The sequence below is a fragment of the Saccoglossus kowalevskii genome, chromosome 3, assembly GCF_978046115.1.
Source record: "Saccoglossus kowalevskii chromosome 3, keSacKowa6.1, whole genome shotgun sequence".
Taxonomy (NCBI): domain Eukaryota; kingdom Metazoa; phylum Hemichordata; class Enteropneusta; family Harrimaniidae; genus Saccoglossus; species Saccoglossus kowalevskii.
Window position 1 is genome coordinate 22,480,221 of NC_140643.1, and position 26,419 is coordinate 22,506,639.

A 26,419-nucleotide genomic window follows, 5' to 3' on the forward strand; every position below is an offset into this window, starting at 1 on the left:
GTCCTCACTACAGACAGCGCCATTTTCACGTGAACTGATTCAGCGAATCGGGTGACGCGTTATAGAAATATTTATTTATTTCTTCTCTCTTTTTCTGGCAGCATGGCGGACTACCTGATCAGTGGTGGCACTGGGTACGTTCCTGAAGATGGGATGACTGGCGCTGTGTTGTTCAGTTGTGGCGAAGGACTAACGTACAAGTAAGTCGGCTTCTTGATTATGTTGTTGATGTCATTGTGTGTAACGTGCAACGTCATACACATGCTACTAGTCTGATCAGTCGACGGCTTGCCGTGGCGTTGCGCGTGTCTCTCTCGAACTAGTGACTGTGAATGACTGCTTTTTGCTTGGATGCAAGGTTTCCTCAACAGTTTTGACAACAATGGATGAATATTTCCGAGCGAATAATGAGGAAATTTTAAACGAATTTCGCTTGATCGTTGAGTCGAAAGATGAAAGGTACGACCTCATTCAATCTTTAAAAACGGCATGGCTGGTTCAGCCTATGCATGTGTGAGGCCAGCTGTTGCCGTAATATTTTACTACCGTCTGTGTTTACACCAAGTACCTAGACAAACACTGTAACGAATCACAACTCAATATATTGTTTTTCTTTTTGTTTGTCTGGGCAGTGGCAGACGTACCGTATTATTAACCAAATGTTTTCAACTACATGTGTAGTGCTGTACTGACTGCGAGGGCACTGTTTTTATAGTAGACTGTTCATAATGTTCACAGATGGTTGGGGGAACAAGTTAAGGATATTCGAGCCGAATTTGTGAAAAGTATAATGCCAGTAGGATACTGAAAATAGGGAAAAAATGGGTCAATTTATTCAGAAACTAGAAAACAAAATATCACCATAAATGGCACAAATTTGTGTTTTGCATTGGTTTCCATGGTGAAATTTGTTTTTTCAATTTTGCTTGACGACCTGAGATTATAAATCCTAATATTGGCAAAACAGTACAAAAAATTACATTTAATTTAGTGAATTTTTAGTTTTTGACTCCCGTGTGTGAAGCACAAAAGGAAGTCTTTGCAGTTACCCTGTCTGTATGTATGTATGTATGTATGTCTGTATGTCTGTATGTATGTATGTATGTCACTTTTTTTGTTCCACCGTTATCTCAAGAACCACTAATCAAATTTTGGTGAAACTTGGTACATAGATGCTCTGGGATAATGCGCAGAGTTGATTAGGTTTTGGTAAAAATCTATGAATATTAATTACCTAATTTACATAATGATTAATCAATTTTCGGCTTTTCCACTGATATCTCAAATACTAATCATAACATTTCAATAAAACTTGGTACATAGGTGTCATATGACACTGCACATATCTGATAGTTTTTAGGGTAATATCAGTACATATTAATTACCTAATTTGCATAATTAATTAATTTTCAGCTTTTGATATTTCGAGTAGTAATGATCACGTTTCAATGAAACTTGGTATATAGTTACTTGAGGATTGTGCAGAGACCTAATTAGTTTTTGGGTAAATATTTGTGCATATTAATCACCTTTATTAGCATAATTAGTTAATTTTCAGCTTTTCACCTGATATCTCAAGTACTAATCATCACATTTCAATGAGACTTGCGACATAGATATTCTAGGACTATGCAGAGACCTGATTAATTTTGGGATAAATAATTGTGCCTATTAATTACCTAATTTGCATAATTAGTTAATTTTTTGCTGTTCTATGATGTCTAAAAACCACTCATTCCATTTCAATGAAACTTTTAAAGAGTACCCATCACATTTCAATAAACCTAAGACTAATGCACCATACTAGTTTTTGGCAAATATTTATGCTTCTTAATCACCTAATTAAGATAATTAATTAATTAATTAATACTGATATCTCAAGTATTGATCATCACATTTGAATAAAACTTGGTACATAAATGCTCTAGGACAATAGACAGTCTGATTAATTTTGGGTTAAAATCTGTTCATATTAATTCTCTAATTAGCATAATGATTAATATTTTTTTGGTTCTAATCACATTTCAATGAAACTTGGTACATTGTGCAGACCTTATTAGTTTTACACTTAAATCTGTTCATATTAGTTACCTTATTTGCATAATTAGTTTTCAGCTATTCCATCAATATCTCAAGTATAAGTAATTTTGAATTAATTTTTAATGTGTCTCCAAAACTCTCAGCACACGGGAGTTCTTTCTAAGCTTTCTTTGATTAAATTAATATTTTTCCATTATAGACTGTAGAATGAGTACTCTCCCATAATGCATTGCGCATATTTGTGGTTACTTGCCCAGCACTGCAAAACTTGAATTCACATTGAACTGTCTTAATTTGATTCATTTTAATACTTTTATAATATAATATTGATTGCTGACCGTGGCCATTTTGTTTGTAGGCTATGTGGACTGGTATATGTTATTCAATAAAAATGTCTATCAAAGTAAAGCATTATTAGTATTGCATTATGCATTAAAACATAAATTTTTCTTTATATATTTATAATTGTTTATAAATTTCCAATGGTGATCAAAAAACATTAGGACCAATCACAAGCCTTAGGGGACGAATTCTTCCAGTATAGAACTCCACTGCAGTCAGTTAACCTTTTCTTTGACACTGATACTGGTTCTCGCAATAGATGATTTTCTATTAACTGCAAGGTCCAGAGTTATGGGGGTACCAGAATTTCAAATTACAGTGTATGACATGGTGGAGTGTGTACAAATCCTTTGCAGTCTGAGCAGTCGCTGTGTTGGTGTACAGTATATATCTGGTAGCGTCGCTTATGTGTGGGCTTCAAATACGAATACAAAGGTCAGCACCGTCAATGAGGTTCGGTTGACAAACCTCATTTGATGGTGCTGAACATTACCTTGCATAAAATGTAAACTGCAGTTGACCTCACTGTGATGACGCATGCTTATTATCGGACATAACATTCTCGTTCTTGGTTCATCCTCAATTCTGAAAGCAATTTTTTGGAGATCAACAACTTGGGATTAAACTTGATCAATCAAAGTAAAAACTTGATATCTTTATTCACCTGTCCACAGGGACAGACAATTTCTACATTTACCTGTTTCAGCTAAAATCTGCATGTATGGGACGGACCCAAGATGTTCAATTTCCTTAGCAGTTTAGTTGATTTTCGAAATGGCTCTTTCCTGGCTTTCTGCTTTTGGTCAAATTACCTTAGAAAATGTCTTGTCACATTAAAATTTAACAAGTTTTCAAATCGACAGATTCACATACAATATGATGTCAAAAATTATATTTTTCACATTGGTTTCCCTTATCCTTTTCATGTTTGTGACACGAGTGACAAACTGAGGGTTTATAGCCAACCACCTGTCTGCTTGTCATTTTAGACAGCCACTCCCTCCCTATTTCAGCCAGGAACAAAATTTGATAGACTATATGTTTTTCGCTACAGACCCAAACAACTGATACTATCAATATACATTTGTATTTTTTAGACTGGCACTTTTATTTTTCTAGCTATAACCCTGATGGCGGCCATCTTTGAGGTCGATAAAACACATAAATGCATTTGGTGTAAGATGCAATGAAGATCTAAATACATGTACAAAGTTGCACACAATTTGGCGATGATCACGAAAAAAAAGTCAAGACTTGTGTCTATTTCTGGAAACACACATGTAGTAATTGCAGATGAGTGATTTTGTGAAAGAACTAGTTAGGGTACATCTTTTTGGCTGTTTTTGATTATTCACACGCAAATGATTATGTGCATTCCCTGTTTTTAAATACAGAAATCACCTTGTTCATTTCTGTAATTGCTGTGATTCCTTTTGTTGAAATGAGTTTCATTGTTTGATGCATGTGGAACATGTGTGGTCATGAGATCTTCATCGTATAACACCATATATGGATATCAAAGTTTCAGGGCATGCAAATAACGATAGTCCAATTAACAGTGATTAACAATCTTGCTAGTAGTAACCAAAATTAAAAATAATTCTTTAATGTACCAAAATTACGGGTTGTCCTACACTAAGTTTTTTTTTCCATGTACATGTATTTGCCATATTGTTTGGCTACCTGCTTTAGAAATTTGTAGCCCACTCAGACTCCCAAGGAAAAATGTTAATTTTAAGACCTGATAACCACAATATAGACGATAGATCTTTTCATCAGCCCCCGAACCTGGTCTTGAATAACGTTGTTACCGAGTTTGGTAATGAGAAATTATGTAACAATTTATGATAAGAGATTTGTGAGGTAACATAATGCGTGATGTGGTGTTTCCTCAATCCCTAGCAAAAATCTCAAATTTCAGCTAAGTGTATGTTCAAAAAATATATATATGTGTGACTTGTTTGTTGTTTGGCGACTACCAAGTGTTCTATGCCATTTGAAACTTTGTACCTAAAATGAAACATACATGTACTATATTACAGTCGGTACATGTAGTGTCTCACATTAACACTTACTGTACGTAGCACACAGTAATAGTATACACATCATGTAACAATAATTAACTGCCCTAGCCTAGGAAGTTGTTCATGCTCATATTTGTACCTAAAAAATCATGTCATGTGTGTAACCATTTGTAAATATCTGCATTCAAATTCAAATGTTTAATATTGATTGAGCTCAACATTGTCTACGCCCATAATGTGATATAGCAACTGCGACCACAACCTTTTCGAAAAGAAGTTTTCCTTGTTTAATAAATCTGATGGTGTAGGCTTATTCATAAGATATCCTTTATATATATGGTTGTGTATCATGTTTCATTTGTTTATTTTATGCATGAAGTTTCAGGTTTAGAAGAATTTTGCTTAAATTTTTTTAATGGTTAGGACAGTTAATTTTCTTGACTTTGTCCAGAGTGCTGATTTAAATTTTATTCAATGTTCAACTGCAACTGTTTGCCATAATCTTCACCAGCTGATTCCATTTATTTAACTGTCACCTTGTCAATTTTACCTTGGTAACATTCTCTCTATAAACATGTATTCGCTGTCAACACAATGACGCGCACTCTTGTGTGTTTCACATGTTGTGATTCTTTTCCATGGAAAATTGAATGCCAAGTCATGTTTTTTTTTCCTCAGATAAAGTATGAATGATGTGATACAAAACAGCAAAATCTTTTAGTTTAAATTTGAAATTGGTGCAAGTTGTAATGATCCAGCTCCTTGGCCTGCACAATCAAATCATTTAATGGAGTTTGATGCAGCTTTTTCCTACACACTATCATGCACAGCTTTGTAGGGATGGCCATGGATTGTCTGCTTCAGCGATACCGTGCTAATCAGACAATTGTCTCCCATAGAATCCACTCCTTATCCATGGCTTGGAAATGCTGACTCTAGCAGACTGAGACTGTCATGAGAATAGGGTTATGTTACACATCCCAATACTTGGTTTCTTACGAGGAAGCATTGTGGGTCAGACTTCCAAGGGTCAAGTGTTATGGTATAATTCAGAGGTTTGTAAACATGCAAAGTCTGTGTTCAAGTTGAATTTCTCCTGAATTGAATGAAATTCTCTACTGTACTGTTCAATAATTTGCCTCCTTCCTCTCCCCTTGTATATATTTAAGAGTTGTTTACTAAATCATAAAAATATTACTCATTATTATACATCTGTCACCGTAACGCCATAAGTTACAGCGTGCCGTAATTTTGCGGTATTTTACGGGGTATTTTCATCCTACCAGATAAGGAAATGTGAATTCCATAATTCTAATAATAAAACCAACATGGCTGCCATCAGGGTTTGATCGGACTTCACACAAAGAAGTGTGCTAATTCTTCTCTTTAAACCTTTTGGATTTCGGCATTCCCATGATGTATCCTTGGAAAGAAAAGATGTATAATAATAGTAATAAGGTTATTGCGAGAATACCTCAAAGTATGCAGTCATACTTCAGCCAGACAGTACGCCACTGCGCGTCGGTCGATACTCGCGCTGTACTGTCTTTGTGCATACTATGAAGTATTCTCATAATGACCTCATATTATGATCATGCAGAAAAATTTGTGATTTTCATATTGTTTTTGTGCTACTAATAGAGCAAATACAGTAAATGGAATGCAATTATTTTTCTATTTAGAAATGACTGAAAATTCAGTGAAAAAAAATTGATCGTATCGGTAATGCTAAATCAATTTGTATAGATCATAGATCACGTGCTTACAACAATTAATGAATAATGTGCAATTGTTTTTTTGTTTTTTTTTGTAGTGATTTTCTCATCCTGCCTGGCTTTATTGATTTTACATCAGAAGAAGTTGTAAGTATGATTAATTATGTGATATATTGAATACCGTAGTTCTAATGCTGTGAGATGGAATAATAATTGCGTGCAAAGCAATTGTAAAACGATGAGTTTTTGTCTCGTACTGCAGTCAAAATAAAGCTGATTCAGCTACCACTGGTATTTGGAATATTAAAAAAGATGACCCAGCTTTGTACACCTTTTATAATAACCTTTTCACCACCAGTTCCCTCTTCTCATCACAAATTCACAAAATAGTCCTGTTTATAGTCTGTACTTTCCTTCAGAAGATTAGAACAAAAATAGCAAAATTTTTTATATAAATTTTGTCTGTTGGCTCCAAAATAAGTTCATTTCTAAAAATGTTGAAGAATATAAGAATAAAGTGCAGAAAAATGTGGGCGAGGAAGTCTGGTTGTGAAAAAAGCTAAATGTCTAACTGCTGTTAGACAAATCTAATTATATGGATACAGGGGATTATAGTTGTGGGTTCGTTGATATTAATTCTACCATAGCGTGCAGGGCTTTTTCTAGAAAAAAAATGCAAGAAGGAGCACTGCTGTTCAGCGGCGCCACCAAGTGGGGGAGATAGGGTTCTCCCTACCAGGGTGTGGAGTTTTGATAATTCTAAGTTAAAACGGAGCATTCTATGGCTTCCTTGGGGCCAAAATTACTATCACAGGTCACAGTTGAAGACTGGCCACATGTGATCCCTGGTCAATCAGAATTTTGAGGTTGCCAGAGGATCTGCTCCCTAGGGTAAGGAGGCGCATGGCCATGGCATGAGGGCGCTGCGCCCCTGTTTCCTTGTTTAAAAAAATCCCTGGCGTCTCCATGTACCTACTGGGACCAACTAGCTCTGTTTATGACATATTTTTGGCATCTCAGTGATAACATGTTGTAATCGAGAAATGTGGAATAAATGGCCGGTCACTTAATTTGGTAAGATTCGCATCGTACATGCACCAGCTGGCATGCTAACTTATTAGAGATTATTATGCTGCATTTCATTAGTAGTTTGGGGGTTGTGAAAATGAATATAGTCATTGCCACTAATGGGCAGTATAAATTTAATCAAATTGGAATGCTGATAATCTGAGTAAAAAATAGAAAGTATGTTATTTGAATGAGAAAAAAATAAATGTTAAATTAAATCAATGAATCATCTGAAAACAACGCTGGATAAATAAATTGTGTATTGGAGTTGGAGCGATCACTGTTTAAAAAAATGCTGATGAATGAATGAATGAATGAATGATTGAATGATCTGTATTACCAATAGAAATAACAAATGTCGAGTAACAACACTAAATTCCCTCTTAGAGTGACGCAAGAACATGTCTGCATTTCCTATGCTGTATCTGCTACCCATCATATTGTCCTTATAGGCCAGGGTAATGTATGACCTACGAAGGATCAGCAAAGGCAACATGTACATTACAAAAAGGATAGTACATGTATATACACAATCAGTTCTTTTTGCCAGCCTCTCGTGTAACTGTCATTTTAGACTGGTAAAAAATTTCATTTGACAGGCTAAATTTCTCAAGCTTGTCTACTTTTGATTGAAATATTTTTTGTAATTTACAAAATAACTATAAATACAGACTAGGTACTACTATCTTTGATAAGGTGGGGAGCCTACACGTAATCAACAAAGGCTGTATATTCGCAATCGGCTCTGACACGACCTTATAGAAGTCAACCAGGTCATCATGGTGACCATAAAACTTCATTAGATTTTAGTCTGTGTTGTAAATAACCATGCCTGGAGCAGTTATTCTCTATCAAGAAAATCTAACTTGCTAAAACGAGGTATGGAATTGAATAACACACAAGGCAAAAAAATCACAAACATGAACAATCAAAACTTAGGTAACAATGTTTATTTTTCCTCTCATAATTTTCTCTTTATATTTCGACCAGTACTTAAATAATTTGTTTTGAAACTTTATTTATTAGATCTGAGATTTTTGTTGCATATTTGGGTCTAAGAAATTAATTTTACATTGCATACAGTATTATATTTCTACATTTGGGGTTCAAAATTTGTCTTGTGTTTTGGGGCATACCAGTAATGGAAAATGTTCTTTTAGGATGCCAGTTTGTCAAGTGTGATGTAAGAACGCATTTTGATCAGTTTCTGTTGAAGCGTTCTCAAGGAAAACGTTTCTATAAGCTCACTATGTTTTGACCTTGCTTTATATGTCATTTCTCGAGCTAAATTAATTTCCCTATTTCATTATGAAATTAAAAAAAAAATGCACGTTGTCCCACTGGTATCTGTCAATTACATGAATGACCTCCCATAGATACGTTTCCTTTTCTCCAGATGTTCCTTTTTTTCTCTATTGTACATGTATCTGCTAGTTCCCAGCATTCTTTGTTCCCCTGCAACAAATATTGCCACCCAAGTGGTCAACACACATTGAGCTGAATTGGAAGCCTCATTGTTGTATAATATATGCAGCATCTGCTTGGGTAAAAATGTATTGATCGTGATTAGCACATTCTTCTTGATTTTTTTTTTTTTTTTTTAATAATGAATACATATAGAATATTTACTATATTTTAGCATGTGCACTTGCGTGAACCACAGAGGTACATGTAGGTTATACTAAGTCTTACCTCAATCCAGTTTACAATAAATTTGGTTTCGGGTTTGCATAAGCTTCCATTAAAGATACCCTTCTTATGGAGCTTGTATGGTATGTGCACTTCTATTGGAGGTGTGCTTCTAATAGTACGTTTGGCACTACTCAACTCTACTTTCATCCAAATTAATTGTAAATAATGGGATTCAGGGATTTTTATTTTGTGTCTGAAAGACATCGCCATCGCCGTTGGATTTGCATTGTCAAGGACTCCTCCTTTTCTTGTGTTTTTAATAAAGTGCTCCAGTTGCAGTTAAACTTTGTGGAAACAATGTATTCAAAATGTTTCACTCAGGTTCAGAGTTAGGCTATGAATTCAATGGTTAAAAATCATCAGTTTCTATCTCTACTAAAAAATTTTTTGAGTAGGATGCCTTTTCTACAAATAGGCAAGTATACCACCATTTTGCTATGTTAACATTAGATTACCTCAGTATTTACTGTTATGAACAACATGCGGTATATGGAGTAGATGAACTGCAAAAGAAAAGAAGAAATTTAATTCTAGAAGTAAGAAAGCAGCTTTTTTTTTTTTTTTGAAAATCTGGAATGCCATTACATGATTGACATATTTCTTGCTATGTCAGCTGTACCACTTATCGTTTCCTTTATTCTTTGGTGTCTGCCTTGTTACCTATTCAGAGAGGTCAATCAATATTCCCAATAAATGTGAATAGAGTGGATGTTAATAAAATGTTTGGTACATTTCTTAGCAGAATGTTTTTTATTGCTAGAAAAAAAAATGTTACTGAATGGAAACAAAAATGATTACCTAGATGGAACGAGTAGATTTCTATTTCTAGTATGTGTATATATATATATATATATATAAACAGTCTGTTGTGTGTGTTCCAATTACATTGCTACATTGTACCCGTTTCCATTTGTTTTGTTGTGATTTGAGTGTAAAATGCAACTGGTTAAATATTTCAGTGTTTGATTTGGCTTTAATTGATTTTCTTTTTTTAAATTTCACCATTTGATGGCCAATTTATTTTGTGTTGCAGTCACCATGACTACCTATACTGACTGCAAATTCGGCAGTCGGCGTCATGTCATATGAACTCTGGTGGCTGTCAAACTGACTGCCCATCTCAGAAGAACCTCCAGTGACTATTTTATTGTTGCAATAAAATAAACAAGGTTCACTGTGATGTGTTTCAGAAGTACACGAAACATCCAATTAAAGCAGATAGCTTTCACAATTGTCTTACCCCGGTATTGTTTATTCCGCCATTTTGAGCTACATCAATGGCACTACTTTTTGCATACCAATACACTTGGGTGATTAGGTGGCATATAACATCATGAAAGTATGTATTCTGACATATAAAAAAAATTAGTCCCAAAAATATTACACATCGCATCGCCTGCACCATGTATACGGTTATTAGGTAAAATAGTTGAATTAAGCTTAGAAAGGTTTCTTAGCAACATAAACTGTCATTTTTGTGCTCGTGTTCTGTTACTTTTCATTCAAACAGAATTGATTGAAGACCCTTATTATTTTACAGTACATAATAGCATCTATGGTAATAATCAGGTCATTATCGTCATTCTTCACTACTGAAGACTAATATTCATGTCAATCTACCACCAATGATTTCAGATTTCAGACTCATTTGCTTGCTTTAATGGATTTGTTCTGAACCTACTAGCTAGTAGTAATAAGCCTGTCTGTTAAGTTCTGAAATTTCATTTGGCAAGATGGGTTGTTATCGCAACCTGGAAAATAGACTCTCAATTTCTTGTTTCCTTCATGTTCTGCAGTCACTAAAAACCATGGGAAGATGTGTATACCTTGTGATTGGTACATATACGTCTTCAGCATGTCGATTCGATGTATGGATAAAAAAAATGTACAACTTGACACATTTAATATTACTCAATAATACTGTGTACTGTAGAATACTTTATTTTCATTTGGAATTTATTTTGGCTGAAAGGATGATTCCGTGAAAATAAAATCCAGCGAATATACTTTTTTTTCCTATAAAACTCATCAAAAATCAGTGAAAATAAATTCCATTCCAAAAAGCCTTGTCAGCAAAAAATAATTCCAGCGAAAATAAAGTATTCCACAGTATGTGCAAAATAGTGAGTGGCCTGATCATTATAGAATTAAATAATTTTGGGGCGAAAAATGAGCAGTTCAGATTTTTGTTTTAGTCAAAACATAAAAAGTATAGTATAAATTTCTGTGTTCCTTAAAACCAGCAATTGAACTAATCATTTTTCAAATACAGTGGGTGACAAAAAACAGGTATTATGGTTTCCCCTGTAATATTCTATAAAACATCGCCTGCAGTGTTTGTCATGACTTTGCATTAACCATCGGAAAGTATCAACATGAATTTTGTTATCAAAGAAACGAATGATTATAATTACTGTTTACTGTTTTAAAAGAATAAACCAGATCACCAAAAGTAGGTGCAATATTTCTGAATACATGGGTACTAAGAGTAAAAAAAAATTATTTGTGTCTTCTGAGCAAAATGTTTGGGCAAGCTTTCTGTAAAATGTCTCTTACAAGTCTTCAGATTAATTATACCTACAGTAAAAGCTGCGTCTCTAATAGAAGCCGCACCAATTCTTTTTGAATAATTGAGACCCAAAAATTCACTATTTCTCATATGTGTAGATGCTCTAATAGAAGCCACATTCCCCCTGTTGCATTGTACCATTTTAAGAGAAGCCGCAGCTTTTAATGCAGATTTTACAGTAATATCTGTTTTATAGTTGAGACTGCAGTGACCCACTTCTCGGTAACCTTTGTGTTGAAATGTATTTCTTTTGTGAGTCGTGCATAGTTTTCAGAAAGGGACATACATACAATGTAAAATACAGCAAATAGATGCGTGTACAAGCAAGTGTGGCTGACCCTACCCGGTAATTTTTGTTATATATTGGTAATCCCACGTTATTTTTTATTTGGTTGATTTCAGCAGACACAAGTGATCACAGACAGTGTTTTTTTAGTCCCCGTTCAGACGAAGTCTGTTTTTCATGGTACCCATGCTACTTTCTCTTGAATGCAATGAACATTTCTGTTTAAATTTTGTACGAAGATAGTATGCCTAGAGATACATCTGCACTAACATTGTTTTTGTGATTCAATTCAATATGGCTGGCTGACGCCAAATTTTTATGTAAAAGCACTATAAATCGTCATTTTTACATGTCCGTAGCATTGCAAAACGCATTGCAAAAGTCTGGCAAATATGTGACGCCATACTATGTGATATGCATTTTCTACGTGTCCTATATTACATCACACCGTGGATATGCACATTATGTACAGTGTATGTGATAATGTCATTGTGTCAAAGAATGTGCCTGCAATAGAAAAAATCCTCTATCAGTAATTAAGAAAAATAATTATGCAAATAGTCCGAAATTGAAAAAAAAACTAAAAAAAAAAACTAGGATCTACAATAATTGCATTTGTGTACAAATATCATAATCCAGGGTTGTCACAAATGAAAGTCAACATTTTCTTTGCACTGTTGACTTCAAGATTCCCATAAGGAAATTTTAAAAAATTCAGTCATCGTAAGTATTTCCAATCACATGATTGTTGTGACAGTGTCATCAAACTTGTTAAAAAGGTCATCCAAACAGCAAGGATTTGAAAAACTCGTGTCTACTCGATGATTACCTGTTCAGTACTGCATTTTACAAGATGCACAAAAAAAAAAGAAGAGTGTCGCAGTGTACGCTGTTAAATGTTCAATAAGAAATCTTCTTCTATACCGTACACATAGAGGTGATTGAACCGTTAATCATGCTGTTTCAGCCACATCTAATTTATTTTGTTTTTGATGCCAGTTCTGTGTGTGATATATTCATCATTACAGTGTTTACTATTATCCCCATGCATGTAAGATACTATAAATAGAAATACAGTCCTAATGTGATCAGTTTGAGCCATAAATTATATATCACTCGATGGCTCTATGAGTATTTAGCTACAGCTCTTTTCAGTCATCGTCGCCAAGCTGTCTTTTGTAATATTCTAATTGTCTAGAATTGGAGTTTTTCAGCCTGTACTTTCTCAATTGCTCTTGTAATCTCTCCGTTCTTATTAACATTTTTAATTTTACCACTTTAAAAAATTAATGAGCGTGACACTATTATAATTACTACCTTGAATGAAATCAGTGGTATGAATTTTTTTTTCCATTAATTTGTCGACTTTATCTGTCTATATTGTGTGTTCAGTGATTTAATTAGGAATGTTGTTAATGTGATTATCACAGAAGACCTTTCCATGATCAGTATTGTCCCTTGGTAATTATTTAATTATTTCTTAGTTAATTATGCAGAGATTATTTTGTTGTGCAAGGCTATCCATTTTTCAATTCTCTGTAATAGTTGTTTTTCTACTAATTTCCTTCGAAATGGATATTCTTGGAGATTTGTGTTTGTTGGTGATGCATAAAAAACAGGAATTTGCTTGGAATTTTTTGGTTAAACTGATGTTCTGTTGTGTTTCAGTGAAATTTTTTTGAGATGTATCTAATTGTCAGAGTTCATGAATGCCGAAAACAAAATTGGTGTCTTTTCTGTACTATTATTTTAATGAAGTCAGCTTTATTTTTGGCTCTTCCGCATTTTCATTTTGCTACAATGTAAATTTCATTTCTTAGAGTGAGTTTCAAAAAAAACACCTTGACTTAAATCCTGCGATTGACAGTTCACGTTGTTTGGTTTGTTTAGTGAGTAAAAGCAGCTTGAACCAAAGAATTCACTCATTTTTCTTCGGCAAAAAAAAAAAGAAAAGTGTATTTATAATCCTGTTTGAGATTAATCGTTATTGCATGCTTCAGAGCAAATGAAGGCTGCCTCTCAAAAAATGTTTTGATTGGCAGATGTATTGAGCTGAAAGATCCTTCAACAAACAGTGAACCATATGACTGAATGGAGCAGACGCTTGATTGCAGAGCCATGTCGATTCCATTCTCCTGAATTAACACTTTAATGAGCTGCTAAAGGCACGAACGCAAGTCCTTGGAAACACTTGAAGTATACGAGGCGTCTTTTCGCTGATTTTCAAGCTTTTTGTCTGAAATTTGTGACTCATATTTGCACTTCAGACACGATCAAACCTTTTTCCGCAATGTACGATTTGTTTCTCTGTAGGCTATACTTTCTTGCCAAAATGGTGGGCATGTATGCGTTCTTCTTGTTCCCTCGTTCCTATGGATATAGTCCCTTCGTTTCTATGGATATTGTCCTTTTCCCAATGTCTCAACTGAGTCCACAATATTGTATAACTGGATTTGCTTCAGTTCTGACAATGTATAAATCTATTATGGCTTGCAGGCTGAAGAAGAAAAGTTGCAAATGCCGCAAGCATAACGGCATGTGTCGCATTGTTGCTCCGTGATACACATGGGCATGTAATACAGTGAACTATGTTTTTGTTTTTTTGTTTTTGTTTTTGTTTTGTTTTTTACTGAGTAGCATTTCAATTCAAAAGCTTTAGCAAGTAAAACCGGCCGGCTCTTAACAAAACCCCTGGCAATTGTTTATTTGTAAATCATTGAAAACTAGACCTTCAATGAATATATCTTTTGTAAATTCACACATTCAGATGAAATATTTTACATAATTAATACAGCCCCGAAAAAAGCTTTAGAAATAATCTCAGTGGGCAACTTTGATATAGAAACTGTCATAGTGATTTAATCATGCTTAGAACCGAGCAAATAATGAATCGATGAGATCTTCTTTTGCCTGGAGAGCAGAAAATCTTTGTTTTCGTGACTGATCGTTCCTCATCAATTGCATTGACTTTATAACCAAAGATTTTTCAGATCTATTTTTTTTTCTTCTTTTATCAGCTTCAGAACAGGTGACGTGATTTAGTCTATCGTATTGGACAGTATTGATTTTGCTGGTACGATTGTCCCAATGTGCGGAAGAGCCATACATACGTCATATGCCTTTAAGATTGTGATTGTAATGCAGTGCCCACTCTGTCATTAATGAGCGTATTTTTTAAAAACATAAATGACCAGCAGCTGTTTGTTTTCAATAGTATTTATACCAGTTATTTGTAGAATCAGAATATTTCTTCAATTGATTTGCAATTATTTTTTAGCTCCGCTGTCGACTTTGTCGAGCGGAGCTTATCATATGAGTGACTGTCCGTCGTCCGTGTCAATGTTTTACATTTTCGACTCCCATGTGCGAAGCACATAATGGGAGTCTTTGCAGTTAGTGTGTGTGTGTGTGTGTGTGTGTGTGTGTGTGTGTGTGTGTGTGTGTATGTGTGTATGTGTGTCCGACTGTTCCACTGCTATCTCAAGAACCATACATCGGTTTTACATTTTCGACTTCTTCTTGAAAACTACAAGTCTGAATGCTTTGATACTTGGTGTATATGTACCTTGGGTAGACCTTTCTCAGATTTGTTCATTTCATGATCATATCTTCAATTCTCTAATTTTGGTGAATATTTTTGTCATTTTTGGCAAAAAGTGATATTTTCAACTTCTTGTTAGAAACCGCAAGTCCAATTGCTTTGATACTACATATATAGGTACTACATGTGGACCACTCAAATTTGTTCATTTCATAATGATATCTTTAATTTTCTAATTTTGGTGAATATTTTTGTCATTTTTGGTAAAAAGTGGTATTTTCTTGTTAAAAACCACAATCATTTATGGTCAAAAATGATATTTTTGAATTCTTGTTGAAAACGGCAAGTCCCATTGCATTAATACTATGCATATTGTTCATTTTCTAATGATATCTTCTGTTCTTTAATCGAAATGTGCATTGCTATCTCAGCCGAGAGGCTACTTGTTTCTTTCTTTGATCTCCGATGACATACAATTTCACAAATTTGCTTGTGAAACAATGAGTTATATTGTTATTTTATGTTAATATGCGTGTGCATCTAATTTATTGTGGAATACTTTATTTTTGCTTGGAATTAATTTTTGCTATTTCCGCTGAGGTAATGATTCAGTGAAAATAAAATCCAGCGAATATACCTTTTTTAGCTCCGCTGTCGACTTTGTCGAGCGGAGCTTATCATATGAGTAATTGTCCGTTGTCGTCCGTGTCAATGTTTTACTTTTTGACTCCCATGTGCGAAGCACATAATGGGAGTCTTTGCAGTTAGTGTGTCTGTGTGTGTGTGTGTGTGTGTGTGTGTGTATATGTGTGTATGTGTGTCCGACTGTTCCACTGCTATCTCAAGAACCATACATCGGTTTTTGATGAAACTTGGTGCATAGATGCTCTGGGCCAATGCGCAGATTTGATTCGTTTTTGGTAAAAATCCGTGCATATCAATTGCCTAATTTGCATGTTAATTAGCTGATTTTTAGCTGTTCCATGATTGTTCCACTGATATCTAAACAACCACTCATTGGATTTTGATGAAACTTGGTACATAGATGCTCTGAACTAATGCTAGGTTTTGATTAGTTTTTGGTAATAATCCGTGGATACTAATTACCTAATTTGCATAATGATTAGTCAATTTTCGTTTTTTCCACTATCTCAAGTACTAATTATCACATTTCAATGAAACTTGGTACACTGTAACCTCAATATAATGAACACCGTTATAATGAATTTCCTGATATAATGAACACATAAGGTGTCTCCCGCTCACAACAAACCCAATGTATTATGTGCTTCAATATAGTGAACATTTCACTATAACAAACTAATTGTATGTCCCCCAAAGAGTTTGTTATAACAAGGCTACAGTGTATATAGATGTCATATGGCACTGCACAGACCTGATAGTTTTTATGGTAATATCAGTTCATATTAATTACCTAATTTGCATGATTAATTAATTTTCAGCATTTGATATAAGTACTAATCATCACATTTCAATGAAACTTGGTACATAGATGTCATATGACACTGCACAGACCTGATAGTTTTTATGGTAATATCAGTACATATTAATTACCTAATTTGCATAATTAATTAATTTTCAGCATTTGATATAAGTACTGATCATGACATTTCAATGAAACTTGGTACATAGATGTCATATGACACTGCACAGACCTGATAGTTTTTCTGGTAATATCAGTACCTAATTTACATAATTAATTAATTTTCAGCATTTGATATAAGTAGTGAGCATTACATTTCAATGAAACTTGATACTTACATACTCAAGGACTATGCAGAGATTGATTGTTTTCGATAAATATTTGTGCATATTAATCACCTAATTTGCATAATTGGTTAATTTTCAGCTTTTCCACGGGTTTCTCAAGTACTAATCATCGCATTTCAATGAAACTTGGTATATAGATCCTTTAGGACTATGCAGAGACCTGATTAGTTTTAGGGTAAATAATTGTGCATATTAATTACCTAATTTGCATAATTATTTTTCAGCTTTTCTACTGATATCTAAAGTACTAATCATCACATTTCAATGAATCTAGAATTATGCAGACCCAATTAGTTTCCGGTAAATATTTGTGCATATTAATCACCTAATTTGCATAATTAACCAACTTTCACACTGATATCTCAGGTACTAATCATCACATATCAATGAATGTACATGGATGCTGTAGGACAATAGACAGACCTGAATAATTGTGGGTTAAAATCTGTACATATTAATTACCTAATTTGCATAATTAACCAATTTTAAGCTTTCACACTGATATCTAAAGTACTAATTATTCCATTTCAATGAAACTTAGTACAAAAGATGCTCTAGGACAATGTACAAACTTAATTAGTTTGGGGTAAAAATCTGTTCATAATAATTCCCTAATAAGCATAATAATTCATAATTTTTTGGTTCTAATCACATTTCAATTACACTCAAATCTGGTCATATTAATTTTCTGATTTGCATAATTAGTTTTCAGCTAAGTAATTTCGAATTATATTTAATGTGTCTCCAATACTCTCAGCACATGGGAGTTCTTTCTAAGCTTTCTTTGATTTGACGACTTCTTGAAAACTATAAGCTTGATTGCTTTGATATTACATATATAGGTACTACATGTGGACCTCTCTCAGATTTGTTCATTTCATGATGATATCTTCAATTATGTAATTTTGATGATTGTTTTTGTCATTTTTGGTGAAAAGTGATATTTTTAAATTCTTGTTGAAAGTTCCATTGCTTTGATACTATACATATTGTTCATTTTCTAATGATATCTTCTGTTCTTTCATTGAAATGTGCATTGCTAACAGCGGAGCTATTCTCAGCCGTCAGGCTGCTTGTTTCCTATATGTTACATTCAACTTGTCAAAAATCAGTGAAAATAAATTCCATACAAAAACACTCAAAAAGTCTATTCAGCGAAAATTAATTCCAGCTAAAATAAAGTATTTTACATTTTTTTTTACGTATTAGCAAAACTAAAACCCAGTGAATAATAAATGCATTTACAGTATATACATGTTATATTTTTTCCACTTTCTTGGAGAAGACAATTGCGAGATTATTGGCCCATATTCTCGATAATAATGGATTTCAGTCTATTCTACCATTCATGCAGCTGGCACAAGTTATTCTATCATGTTGAATTTGCAACACGTTTAAAATATGTCCACAGTTACAAACGCAACGCAACGCTAAAATCTGAATGTTTATTCTATTAATTATTGTATGCTGGATCATTAAAATAGGATTTATTTTTATTCCCCCTTATTTTTCATAAGTGCATTTGCTACAATTTATAAAAAACATTTTTGGCAGAATGGGCAATTGTTTCTTATTCCTATAGTATAAAAACAGTAAGACATTTGTCGCTCTAAGTTGCTTCTTATTGTGATTACCACAGTGCCTTTCTTCTATCTCCTTGTACTTTGCATAACTAAAGTACCACCACAGTGTGACATATTATTGCATTTTTAGCTCCGCTGTCAACAAAGTCGACACAGCGGAGCTGTTCATATTACTGATTGTCCGGTGTCGTCGGCGTCAACTTTACAATTTCAACTTCTTCTTCGAAACCGCAGGTCAGAATGTTTTCAAATTTGATATGCAAGTACCTTGGATGGTTCTTTCTCAGATTTGTTCATTTCATGTCAAAATCTCAAATTCTCTAGTTTTGGTGAATATTTTTGTCATTTTTGGTAAAAAGTGATATTTTCGAATTCTTGTAAAAAAAAAAAACGCAAGTCTGATTACTTTGATATTACATATATAGGTACTGTATTTGGACCTCTCTCAGATTTGTTCATTTCGTAATGATATCTTAAATTCTCTAATTTTTATGTATATTTTTGTCATTTTTAGCTCCGCTGTCGACTTTGTCGAGCGGAGCTTATCATATGAGTGATTGTCTTTCGTCGTCCGTGTCAATGTTTTACTTTTTCGACTTCTTCTTGAAAACTACAAGCCTGAATGTTTTGATACTTGGTGTATATGTACCTTGGGTAGACCTCTCTCAGATTTGTTCATTTCATGATCATATCTTTAATTCTCTAAATTTGGTGAATATTTTTGTAATTTTTGGTAAAAAGTGATATTTTCAACTTCTTGTTAAAAACCGCAAGTCTAATTGCTTTGATATTACATATATAGGTACTACAGTGGTCCTCTCTCAGATTTGTTCATTTTGTAATGATATATTTAATTCTCTAATTTTGGTGAATATTGTTGTCATTTTTGGTAAAAAGTGATATTTTCTACTTCTTGTTAAAAACGACAAGTCCAATTGCTTTGATATTATTACATACCGTATATAGGTACTACATGTGGACCTCTCTCAGATTTGTTCATTTTGTAATGATATCTTTAATTATCTACAGTAATTTTGGTGAATATTTTTGTCATTTTTGGTAAAAAGTGATATTTTCTTGTTAAAAACCATAATCATTTATGGTGAAAAATGATATTTTTGAATTTTTGTTGAAAACAGCAAGTCCCATTGCATTGATACTATGCATATTGTTCATTTTCTAATGATATCTTCTGTTCTTTAATTTAAATGTGCATCGCTAACAGCGGAGCAATCTCAGCCTACTGGCTGCTTGTTTTCAGTGTACGAAAGCCAGAAAGTTAAGTTTTCTTGTGGTGGTGGTGGTTAACTACAATATGTAGTAACAGTAGTTTATTTGGGTTATAGCTTGTGTGTGTACTTTCAGTATTATTATTTCCCTTCAAAAAAAAATATGGTTGAAATTCAAAAAAAAAAAAATTCCATGGAAGTTTGATAAAATATTTGAATGAGCAGAATTGCCGCATAGCGTACGCAAGGCGTTCACGTGAAATAGAACATCATACTTTCAAGAACATTACCGGTAGCATACACAACTTGTTCAATGATGTACATGTATTGGGTGTTATTTACCCACCATTCCTCTAGTTTGTACTGTGGAAATATTTCATAAATCTCAATCACAATCTTGTGATATTTTCCCTACGTTGACGTCAGTAGACATTCATGATAACCGCTTCTCTGGTCTGATCACTTGTCTGCTGGTGACTAACTCTATGTATCATGTGATTATATACACTGTAAAATACTTTCGCTTGGAATTTATTTTCGCTGAAGGAACGATTCAGTAAAAATAAAATCCAGCAAATATACCTTTTTTCCTATATTTTACATTCAACTTGTCAAAAATCAGTGAAAATAAATTCCATACAAAACACTTAAAAAGTCTTTTCAGCAAAAATTAATTCCAGCTAGAATAAAGTATTTTACAGTATTTAACAAGTTTTTTGTAACGTGTGTTTTTCTCATTTCCAGGAATTAACATCAGCACTAACCAAGAAGATAACACTCAGAACACCATGTGTGTCCTCGCCAATGGATACAGTGACTGAAGCAGATATGGCTATAGCATTAGCAGTAAGATTTGTTTTAGTTTATTCTAAATTACATTTTCAAATGCATTCAGTGACCATCCACTCGTCCTTGATACTGGGTCATAGGTTAGAGTTGTAAACTTTTTTAGGAATTTCACTCTATTTTCGTTTTTTGAGATTATTTCTCTTACAGTGAAATTGTACCCCAGTGTATATTAAGTATCTGGTCAAGGTGAATTAGTATCTGAAATGTACCAAGTTCAGTTTGGTTGATTTTTAACACCTTTGTGTTCATTTCAGTTACAAGGTGGTATTGGAATAATTCACCATAACTGTACACCAGAGTTTCAAGCCAATGAAGTGCGTAAAGTTAAAGTAAGTATGCAATTCAAAGCCTTGTCTCTGTCTTTTTCTTTTTTTGGAGGGTTTTTGGTTATTGTTATAATGCAGTCACTGATAATTACCTGGTGACTATTCAGTACTTCAAATTGCTTGATTGCATGTGATGAACGCTAAACTGTCAAACTGATCTTGTGTATTCAGTGCGTTTTCTACGAGTCGCATGAGTGTTCTATTTTGCCTGCCGAGATGAACTCCTTTTTAGTTTCACTGTCATTGTTGTTCATATTACTAGCTGTCCATCTGTCTGTCTGTCCAGCTGTCTGTCCAGTTGTCTGTCCATCTGTCAACATTTATATTTTCATCTTCTACCTGAAAACCAGTAGCCTTTGGGTGCTTTGCTGGGAGGTTCTCTCTCATTTGTTCATTTTGTGTCAACATCTCAAATTTTTGTTTTTTTGATGATCGCTTTTAGTAATTTAGGGGGGGGGGGGGGTAATTTGCAATTACTTGTTCGACAAATAACAGTTATGTAGGATACAGACATTAAAAAATAGTGTGTGCATGACAATTTATTACCACACCTCATTGAGCAAGCTACCTTGTGTTTCTCCTTTCTCCTCGGGTCTTGAAAACAAAAATGGTTTTACTTTATTTATAACAGATGTGTTAGTGCTCATTCATTACTATTTTCACACACACAAAAAAATGTTGCGCCAATGCAAGTTGTGCATGCTTGCATTCACACAAGCATGCACACTGGGGGCTTTTGTGTACATTTTCATTTATTTATATCTTTGGAGCAATTGAGCGTTAACAACTCTGCCATCTTAGAATATAATAATATATGTGTATATAAATGTGTTTGAATCCACTGCAGATCTACTCAAAATTAACTTGTACAGGTCTATATAATAGATCGTTTCGTTTAAACCCTGTTCACACCTGTTTTTATACAGAAAATGTTACATTATATATACATTATATTTACGTTGATCATGACTTTATCGAGCGGAGCTTATCATACGAGTGAGATTGTCTGTCTTTTTACTTTTTCGACTTTTTCTTGAAAACTAAAAGTCTGAATGCTTTGATACTTGGTGTTTAGATTTGTTCATTTCATGATGATATCTTCAATTCTTCAATTTTGATGAATATGTAATTTTTTGTAAAAAGTGGTATTTTTGACTTCTTGTTAAAAACCAATCAAGTCCGATTGCTTTGATACTATACATATTGTTCATTTTCTAATGATATCTTCAGTTCTTTAATTGAAATGTGCATTGCTAACAGCAGAGCTATCTCGGCCGACAGGCTGCTCGTTTCTCTTGTGCTGACAAGCTCCGCCGGTATGAGGAGACACGAAAAACAGATGTGAACATGCTCTAATAATGTTTTATTTTCCTTCTAGAAATATGAGCAAGGTTTCATCATGGATGCTCTGGTAATGAGTGCCAACACCACAATTAAAGAAGTTTTTGCCGCTAAAAGTCAGCATGGATTCTCGGGTATACCTATTACAGATAATGGGAAACTAGGAGGGAGGCTATTAGGAATTGTCACTGCCAGAGATATTGACTTTGTAGAACCTGAATTTAATGACAAACCACTAGAACAATTCATGACTAAAAGAGAGGATCTTGTTGTAGCACCTGCCAATGTGACTTTGAAAGAGGCTAACGATATATTGCAGAAAAGTAAAAAAGGTACAGCTATATTTTATTTTTTATTTTGATTTATTAGTTTATTTAGTGATGGGTGTGAAAAATATCTTCAAAATTAATGGAATGATATGCCTTTGTAGTTTTCAGATTTTTTGAAAATTCAAAATTGTGTATAGCGACCACTCAAGGACTCTATAGATACCAGTAGGTGGTCTTTATAATATGGAGGTTGGAATTTATTTTATGGTTCACCAACTCGTATATTTGATGTATTTGCCCAGAAAATAATGAGATGGTAGTGTTGCCTTTTTAATTGTTTGAGATCAAATCAATTAAGTCTGATTTGAAGAAATAAAAAAGTTATTTTATAAATAGAATTCTAATTATTTTTGTCTTTAAACAAAAGCAAATCTGTAAACATACTGCTGAAAGGGTGGTCACATAAGACAGGTGGTCTTTATACACAGGTTGCTCATACATTATGCCTTAGGACTGCTTAAGGTCATTTGCATATTGATGAACCATCAATTTTGATCACTTTATTTTGTACAAGTAGAGAATGCTGGAAATTGAAGAAGATCCAAGTTCATTGGTATTATCCAAATCTAGTATCAGTCACTTGTGTGCTAAATTTTCTCTGACATCTAGAGATATATTTTCTCTTGCAGGTAAACTTCCTATCGTTAACGAAAATGATGAATTGGTGTCACTAATATCAAGAACAGATTTGAAGAAACACAGGGAATTTCCGCTTGCTTCAAAAGACTCCAAAAAACAATTATTGTGTGGTGCCGCAATCGGTACTCACGAATCTGACAAAAATAGACTAGATTTGCTGGTACAGGCTGGAGTTGATGTTATTATACTGGTGAGTCTAGTGTAATGCACCTGTTTACTTTGTTCTCTTTATTAAAATGCGATAACATTATGTTAATTTTTTGATTTGCTAAACAGTTAAAGCGGGAGAGTTGTCACCTGCGCCTGTGTCAGATGGCCATAGCATGTCATTGTTTACATAAGCCTTTGCATTTTTAGCGCATGTTATCGTCGCTTGAGACTCGATTCCCATGCGTGCGCAGGTGACGACCCTCCCGCTTTAACTGTTTAATGCTTGTTCAGACCAAAGTTCATTAATTGTGGAATTACTTCAGAGATGAATTGACTGAATATCAAATACAGTCTGCACCAATGTCTATACAAGCTATCAGACCACATTGTAAATCATTGTGCTACGATTCAATTGAATAATCATGACTAGGAGCAATTTTTTAGTCTCCGCTTCGGATGAATTAATTTGGAACCAATTTCTCAGACGTGCTTTGACAGATCATTCAAACTTAACACAGAAATGGCTGACTGGCGGCCATTCTATTTTTATTCATGTCCATGCCAATTTCTCACTAATATGTTGCCTTATTGAGTTCAAAAGTTTACATACAAGTACTATACTAATTCCTTTGGTTGTGTTGTGTCATTTTGTCATTTGAGCAGATTTGTTGTAATGATAACCATTTTGTTGAAATTGCAGTTTGTAAACATGTTCAGAACCATTTCTGAGAAATGAACAAGGTGATATCATGCTTGAAATTATCAACAATTCATGCAATCACTATGCTATCAATTATATACATAGTTTCCGGCCCTTTCTTACAAACGGAAATATTTATTTCCACTACTATGTAGCTTTCCAGCAGACTTATATAGAGAATATGCCTCCTCAAAGCACCCCCCGCCCCCTACCAAGACTACCCTAAGGTTTCATTACAATGTGAATTCAAGGCAACTCTAATGAGCAGTCCAAGGGGGCTGTTCACGTTGACAGGAAGTGAATTCTGTTACGGAAATGCACAGGGGCTTCACTAAATCAGGTCATTTATCTGTGCCGTGCCTGAACAGATCACCTTTGTATTGCACATGTATTCATTCGACAATCCAATCTCCTGATTGGCTGCATTTAGGTTGTAAAAATCAAGCCAATCATTGCTGGATTGTAGAACTGGAACTCAGGCAAGCAGGCATTGCTGAATGAGCAGTCCAAGGGGGCTGTTCACGTTGACAGGAAGTGAATTCTGTTACGGAAATGCACAGGGGCTTCACTAAATCAGGTCATTTATCTGTGCCGTGCCTGAACAGATCACCTTTGTATTGCACATGTATTCATTCGACAATCCAATCTGCTGATTGGCTGCATTTAGGTTGTAAAAATCAAGCCAATCATTGCTGGATTGTAGAACTGGAACTCAGGCAAGCAGGCATTGCTGAATGGATTTCGGTCAAACTTATGCCCCATACCTGGAATGAGCACATTCACATCGTATTAAATGGGTTGCATGCATTTGTATTGTAGTAAACTTTTCTTGAGAAATTTTTGACTTATTTTATCTTCTAGGATTCATCACAGGGAAACTCAATATTTCAGATTAATATGATTCGTTACATAAAAGAAAAATATCCTGATTTACAAGTCATTGGAGGTAATGGTATGTACCTTTTTAAGCTTTCCCCTTTGAGCCTTCAATACAAATACCGTTGCTATTGATGTTTGTGATTTGATGATTTGCATATCTTGACGACAACATTTTCCAAACAATGAAGCCAGTGTACTGTCTAAAAAGTTTCAGTGCTAGAAATTTTCACGATCTCGGAATTTTGCACCACCTTGTCTCGTAAAAAATGTGACACTTGTGAAAATAAAGCGTTCTACAGTATATTGTGAATTGTTTGATTTCACTGCAAAACATATGTTGGTGACTTCAGGATTGTGTACGACATTTTGTAAGTCACTGAGGCCCAAGAGAATTTTTTACTGAATTGTGAAATTAAAGCAGTTCACAATATTCTTGTGCTTGTTAGCAGTCGCAGTCTGAAAACGGGGACTTTTGACCTCTGTGCGTCTGTGTGTCCGTGCGAGCAATATCTGTCATACTTGTTTGACGATCGGATACACATGTCAATCATTTTAATGTTAAACAATCATCATCATCATATTCCTGACGTGTTTATGTTCCAGCTATATTAATATAAACAAAACTATATATCTTAAATTCAATAACTAACGGGGACTGTGCCATGCATTATTATGAGATGAGGGCAATTTGTCAGCATTTCTTTTTAATGGTCATTTTCTTAAGGGAATCATTTCTTCTGTAATGAGGATACTATAAACACTTGCTACAGTTCTATGTTATTGTTAATACAAGTTTATTACACTGATTAGTGAAGGTGAAGTCCAATTACTATGATTGTCAAAAGCCATTTTATACCAATTGGGACTGAAGTATAGGTCACTGTATTCATTTATATTTTAATGATAAGCTGAAGGTAGATTAATCATGTTTATCTCATAGTGCCCAGATAATACTATAATTAATTATTGCTTTGAAGGTTAATTGATTAGTTAATATTTTTATACCCACTCTCCAAAAAAAACAAATCACTCGCAGAAACTGCTGTTGTTGTCATGACCACAAGCCTCATTTTTCTGTTTCTTGCTTTGATTTTTTTTAGTCATGTGGTGTATTCACCATTATTACCATACACCATAATAAACCTGTAATTAGCTAATAATAAATTGTCTACTGTAAAATACTTTTAAAATAATTTTCGCTATTTTCGCTGAAGGAATGATTCAGTGAAAATAAAATCCAGTGAATATACCTTTTTTTCCTATAGTTTACATTCAACTCATCAAAAATCAGTGAAAAATGCAATACCAAACACCTAAAGTCTTTTC

The 26,419-nt window shown here is 34.1% G+C and overlaps 1 protein-coding gene across 2 annotated transcripts in view; it reads left to right on the forward strand.

Moving 5' to 3' along the window:
• The window catches only part of LOC100367601 (inosine-5'-monophosphate dehydrogenase 2-like), a 40,890-nt gene continuing 14,471 nt past the window's right edge, over positions 1–26,419 (forward strand). Inside the window, exons 1-7 of one of the 2 annotated variants that reach the window (XM_085496900.1) lie at positions 1–200; positions 6,220–6,268; positions 20,625–20,726; positions 20,984–21,058; positions 22,434–22,728; positions 23,355–23,554; positions 25,076–25,166. In XM_085496900.1, coding sequence (XP_085353026.1) covers positions 103–200; positions 6,220–6,268; positions 20,625–20,726; positions 20,984–21,058; positions 22,434–22,728; positions 23,355–23,554; positions 25,076–25,166 — 910 coding nt within the window. In that variant the 5' untranslated portion in view covers positions 1–102. The remainder of the gene's footprint in view (positions 201–6,219; positions 6,269–20,624; positions 20,727–20,983; positions 21,059–22,433; positions 22,729–23,354; positions 23,555–25,075; positions 25,167–26,419) is intronic. The other variant, XM_085496902.1, reaches the window with a different exon arrangement.